The 6,851-nt window shown below is 28.4% G+C and overlaps 1 protein-coding gene across 1 annotated transcript in view; it reads left to right on the top strand.

Moving 5' to 3' along the window:
• The first annotated feature begins 1,124 nt into the window (after window positions 1–1,124).
• Window positions 1,125–6,851, top strand: part of LOC107441160 (natterin-4) — a 9,590-nt gene continuing 3,863 nt past the window's right edge. Inside the window, exon 1 of the mRNA XM_016054313.2 lies at window positions 1,125–1,343. Within this exon, the coding sequence (XP_015909799.1) occupies window positions 1,328–1,343 (16 nt within the window). The 5' untranslated portion in view covers window positions 1,125–1,327. The remainder of the gene's footprint in view (window positions 1,344–6,851) is intronic.

Genomic DNA, 6,851 nt, shown 5'->3' with positions numbered 1-6,851 from the left:
GAATGATACTCGTTAAAACGAAACGTAACGGGCATGTTTTGCAAACTTTTAAAAGAAAAAAAAAACATTACACTAATTTTATATGCAATAATCTTCAGTAGAAACTGAATGATAGTCGTTAAAATCAAAACAGTGAGAGAATATAATTTTTGATACTTTAAAAAAAAAAAGGAAAATAACGGTGCATTAATCTTATATGCACTAATCGCAAGGAGAAGCTGAATGATAGTCGTTAAAACAAAACATTACGAGGAAATAATTTTTGATATTTTCAAAAAAAGGAAACTAACGGTGCATTAATCTTCTATGCACTAATCTTAAATAAAAACTAAATAACGATCAATAAAACAAAACATTCCGAAGACATAATTTTTGATTCTTTAAGAAAAAGGAAAATAACATTGTGGAGCAAACCTTTTATAGTCATTTGAAATTTTTAATTTTAAAAATCTGAAAAAATACTTAGGGTCTGCAGTTCTTGTAACATTAATTAAAATTTGACTTAATTAGCTTAATTAAGAATTAACTTAATTAGCAGAATTAAAGAAATTGTGATGTAAGTTGATTTTATCATTTCCCCCAAAAAATGTTATCAGCAATTGCATATGCAGAAATCAATGAGCTGCTTCATTAATTATTTCGAATATTCTAACAATCATTTCTTCGTTTTCTTATCAATATTACTTACAGATAATTTATTTATAAATATTTTTTTATGTGGGTTGAATTTTTAAAAACATCCTAAGCTCCGAGAACACTTTCTATATTTAAATTATTAATAATAATCACAAGACTTTATCGATACGTGCAACTGAGATTTTATGATCTAATCTAGAATTACCGAACTTTCCAAGAAAATGACACACTGATAATCCATTTGCACGTTTTTGTCTGAAAAAGTATCGTAATTATCTTCATAGTCCTGTTTAATTATTGCTGATAATCAAACATAATTACCCATTCTTTCGATATTAATCATTTATTTTGATTCAATTCAATGATTATCATTTCAAGATATTTAGAAAGAATGGATTACTAAACGTCTTTCTATTTTTCCATAGAAAAAAAGGAAATGATTATTATCTGAGTTTACGTTTATTTTCATGACAATGAGACATTTCTTTAAAGATACATATCTGAAGTGTGCAGAGTCCACCCACCTTCTGCGCACGTTTTTGTTTCTTTTTTTTTTGAGTTGTCAGGTACAAGGTTCGCTTGTCACAACTGTTGATTCTATAAAGGAGGTAAAAAAGTAAACCTGCCTCACAACCTGCGAAATTAAGCTTGTGTGAATTTTTTCGTCAAACCTGTAGCTAATACATCCAATATGGCTTATTGCGGACGTAAGTTTGTTTTTCCTTAGTACAATAAACAGATGGTTAAGTCTGGAAATTTGTTTTGTTTATTTTATATTGCATTTGTAATAACATTTAAGATAAAAACTGTGCATACTTAAGATATTTAAAATCCGAATTGTATACATTGTATTTTTAATAATATTTAAAATTGAAATTGTGCTTTTTTTTAAAATTTTTTTTTAGATCATATATGTGTTTGTTATAATATTAATAATATTTTAAAGAATTTGTTTATTGCACTTTTACACTTGCATTTGTAGTTTAAAAATTTTATAGATTTTGTGCAACAAAGCTAAATTTTACATAAAGCAAAAGAAACGTCAGAAAAACGCTGAGATATATATTGCAATAACTTTTGAAAAAATTAAAATTTTAAAAAATCTCTATATTATGCTCATAATATAGTTCATTCAGTATACCAAATTTCATCTCTGTAGTTGTATTCCTGTGGCCTACAGAGAGGCTCGTGTTGTATTTTTTACGTCAATTCATAATTCTGGAAATCAATAATTCAATTCAATTAATAATTCTAGAAATACTTTACGCCAATACGTCTTTAAAAGAAATTACATCAATTGTTAATTCTAGAAATAATTATGGAATATTATTTTTAACGCATCGCACTTCCTGTACAATTTTCTCCGATCCAACGTAATTTCAAGTTTCTGAGTCTCTAAGATTTTAAGCAAAAATATAAAATTTAACGTTAAATTGACCGACTAAAACAGTGGCGGCTGCCCTTAATATTTTAGAAAGCTTGAGAATTCAAGATTTAGTTTCTTAAGTGGCAATTGTTTAGTAAACCAACGCTAAAGAGTTTTATTTTGTTATTCTAAATATCCACAAGTTTTTACTAATATATATGTATACAAACATTCTCTATTTTCTTCAATATTTTACTTAATACATTTTTTTTGGCCAATTTAAAAAATGAAATTAACTTATATAATCCATGCAGCAATTTTTTTTGCGTTATGTCTATTATTATATGTACACATTATGTCTATTATACCTACACATTATGCCTTATGTTATACGTTCACATTATCCCGATTATTATTCATGCACATTATACCTATGATGCATATACATTAGGCCTATTGTTATACATAGGCATTGTATCTATTATAGTGCATATATATTATACATACACATATGGGAAATACCTCCATACTAACCAATAGGTATTGCCATCAAAAGTAATTTTTCTTAGTGTTAGGAAATGACGGTTAAATTACAAGTGCTGGTAAAATATTTATTTACTTTGTCCGAATCTAAACTCACCATTATATGATTATCATGTCTTTTTATGTATGCTTCATTTGTTTGTATTTAATGGTAGTCACAATGATTTCAAATTAAATTTATAAATCCAAATATTTACCAGAATAAATGTTATCGGAACTTTAAATATTATACAATCCATACATTTAGAGGTAGATGATCTTAGATTACAATCTAAATAAACGCAAGTTTTGGCTTCAAAATATGATGTGGTAAACATGCCAAGGTAATAAATTGAATGTTAGAATGTGTTTCGGAACCAACAATAGCTAAAATAATAACATAAGCAACGAATTTAGAAGTATAAGTTGTCAAACTACAGAAAAAAAACCTTTGAGGGCCAAGGCTTTCTGTGCTCTTCTTGGTTTTTTTGAACCTGGGTTCGAGATGTAGGAGCAGATGTTTACATTGGATGGCTAGCCGAATGCGATTACCCCAGTGTGTTTTGTCCTGAGGCATGATTGATACTCATTTACCGAACCACTAGGGGAATAAAAGGCTGAATCAACCTTGCCGAGTCGGGGGATAGAACCCAGGACTTAATTCCAAACAAAAGTTGAAATAAATACAAGAAAGACCATCATGACCACTGTTAGGAGAAAATTTAAGAAGGAGATATTGATATTAACAGAAACTAAAATTAAATTTTTAATAATTGTATTTAAATGTCATTGTTGTACGATTTTTGTAAACGAAACTAGAATTTGGAATAAATATCTAGACCTAAAGATAAAAAAAAATTGCTGTTTAAGTAAATAACAGAAGAATTAATTATAAAAAACAATTAAAAATCAGAAGTATCTTTGGCTGAAATGGATTACTGATTCTTGTATAGTTACACAGTTTTTTCTGTAGTTTTATACTTTTGCCTTTATTTCTTCTTATAGATGTACTTTGTTTCTTTCATGGCTATTACTGACACTGTATAATCTTTCTCAGCGTTGTGACCAATACATTCATCTCCTCTATTCTCCCAAAACTATCAGATATCTTACGATTTAAATATGGCCATTTCTAGCAAGAACCATTGCTGTACAGTGCGCCAAAAAAAAAAAAAACGGACCACCCTGAATACCTTTTGATTTAATGATTGGTCTTCAAGTTCTAGGACACAATCTTAATGGATCGAGGGGGTGACCTCAAATATGCTAATTAGTAAGTGCAGACGATCTTTCAAGTTACAAAATAAGACACAAAAATGCACTTCTCCGAATAAACATGCCTCTTTTTCAATGGATTCAGATTCCTGACACACAAAATCAAGAAGGTAGCCGCAACCTGGGAAATAAGGTTCCAACAGCGCTCCAAAGTTTGGATCCCTTTATGTTAGTTTTACTTTTTACGTATTTTGCTATATCTCGAGAATTTTTCAAGTGCATTGAAAAAGCTTTGCACATGAGTATAAAATTCGTTTATGCAAAGTCGATTTAGCAAATAGTTAGTATTCTTTTATTATTTTATCTAATAATGGCCAAAAAAAGATTTGAATTGTAGTAAGGTATAAAATTTTTTGCGTAATTTTAAACAATATAATTTTGCACGAAGAAATACAAATTTGACAAAATCGGCTGAATAATTCCTGATAAATTGAATTTTAACAATGTCAGATACTTAAAATTAAATTTCTCAAGACTGATTATACGACTGCTTTTGCTCAACTTTTGTATTCTGCCCCGTAAAATTACATTTTTTAAAATGAGGGGACTATTTGTATACCTCACAATCTAAAATTTCTTCGATAATTATTGAATTACGAATTTTATAATTGTGTGCAAAGCATTTTCAATTCGCCTAAAAAGTTCTCGATATATAGCGAAATACGCAAAAAGTGAAATTAATATGAAGTTGTTGAAACTTTGGAGAGCTCTCCTGACGAAACTATTGGGACCATGTTTCTCAGAGTTTGGTTAACCACTATATTTTTGGTGGATCAGAAATCCGAATCCGTTGAAAATAATGCATGTTAATTCAGAGAAAGTACGTTTCGCGTCTGATTTCGTAAATTTAAATATCGTCTGGACTAATTTATTAGCATATTTGAGGTCACCCCTTCAAACTATTAAGAATGAGTCCAAGAACGTGAAGATCCAATCACTAGGCTAAACGTTATTCAGGGTGGTCCATTTTTTGACGCACTGTACATTTCATTAATCAAGGCTTGTAACTTATGAGAAATCATTTAATATTTAAAATATTATGTGCTAATGCCTTTTCTTAGGCTTTGGTAACACCTGCCTTGAAAAAACAGAAAAATAGCTGTTTTGCATATGAAGCTCGTGACAATCCGCTTTCACATTCGTATTGATATTTCAATACTATTGTTGCACAACTACCTCGAATTTTAGCCAACATACTGTACACCCTCCCCCCCAACTCTATGTGCGATGTATCTCCAATAACGTAAATTCTTTTAGTTTTAACCATACACTGAGAAAAATATATGATCAACACTATCAAAATATAGTTAAATTTACCACATTTCTGGACTGCACTGAAAAGCTCGGTAATTTTTACTAATGCGCTTTGGTAATGATTTTGGAAAAATTAACGATAAAATTTGGTTTTATAATAAGTGATTAAATTTGGCAAATTTATCATAAATCAAATAGAGCATAATGGCATAAAAACCATTTCTTGAGTTAATTTTTTTTCTTCAATTTTTTATTTTTTCTTAGATGTGTGATAATAAGAAATATAATTTTGTAAACCAGAAATTCCGGTCAAAATGAATGGTTTAAATACCGTATATTGTGGTTTTTCATAATAAAATTATGTCGGTTTTAGTAGAAATGTCATTACTATACAATACAGCAATTTTACCAGAATTTCTTAGCTTCGTGTGATAATAAACCAAAATAATAATTTCTTATCATTAAAAACGAGAGAGAGAGAGAGAGTTAGAGAGCATTTTTTTAAATAAATTGAAATTTACGAATTTCTCTCTGAACTTAAATAGAAAATAAAAATGATTTATATTATAATTCAGAAGCTATAAAATTTATGATAAATCCTTATACAATATTTCAGTATCCCACCCATTAAATATTATCTTAAAAAAACTTCTTATCAGAATATATCGTTACATGAATGTAATAGTTGGATTTCTAGATCCGTTAAAATGGTATGACTTATTATTTTATCAATTTCCGTTTATTATGATGTGAAATGTCTGACACGCGGAATTGATAAGAGAGCTTCTTATCAGTTATTTTAAGTCTTGGGGAGTTTTTTTGACCGCTATCTCCTTCATTCCTTCAATTTTTTTACAAGAGTCTTATCGCGTGGAATACAGAGGAGTTGTTATCGATACCGATAATTATAATACTGTTTCTGTAAGATAAAATAAAAAACTTCCACTTCAAATATCCACCCTCCAATCAAGGTGACTTTATCTTGATTTTATTATTCAGTTTTCTTAAATTGGAAATTTTTTTTTACTAAAAAAAGAGAGTAAAAGGTAGCAGTTTCAAGAATTGCACAGAAAGTTATAGAAACAAATCAAGAAATTTTCAATACAGTGGTCAGTTGTAACATTTTTAACAAAGACCACTTTTTGTTTTTGAAAATTTGTCAAATAGTTAAAAAACTGTTGACATTATTAATGTAAAGCATTGCTTTTTAAGAACTTCTCAGAATGTGGTAAACACTACAATTATTAATTTCAAAAATGAAAAGAAGTTTAAAGAACTAAGCGCTAAATAAAGGAATCATGTTATAAAATATTTATAATATTTATAATAAAATATAATCTATTAAAAAAGTGGTGATCAGGTGGTGATTAGAATATAACTTTTTAATTTCTATTTGTTATATTTATTCGCCATGTAAACGTTGCCGACAGTTTATTTTGCCCTATACCTGAAGTAAAATCTCCATACTGTAATAAAAGTTTTTTTTTCTAAATTAAAGTTTGCAGTAAGTATTCGAATTTAAAGTTTCCACTTTTTGAAAGTAATACAATTTTCAGAAATCATTATTTGCTTTTAAATGGTTCATTAAAAATACACAAAATAAAAAACAGACCACTCTGAATAACAATTGATCTAATGATTGGATTTTAACGTTTTAGGACTCAATGGTTAGGATTTAATGGTTCAAGTGGGGGACCTCAAATATGCTAATTAATAAGAGCAAACGATATTTTAATTTACGAAATCAGACAAAAAACTCTATTTACCTGAATAAACATACTGTTTATATATATATATA

This window comes from Parasteatoda tepidariorum, chromosome 10 (assembly GCF_043381705.1).
Source record: "Parasteatoda tepidariorum isolate YZ-2023 chromosome 10, CAS_Ptep_4.0, whole genome shotgun sequence".
NCBI lineage: Eukaryota > Metazoa > Arthropoda > Arachnida > Araneae > Theridiidae > Parasteatoda > Parasteatoda tepidariorum.
The sequence above is the reverse complement of the archived record's forward strand: the minus strand, read 5'-3'. Positions and strand labels throughout refer to the sequence as shown.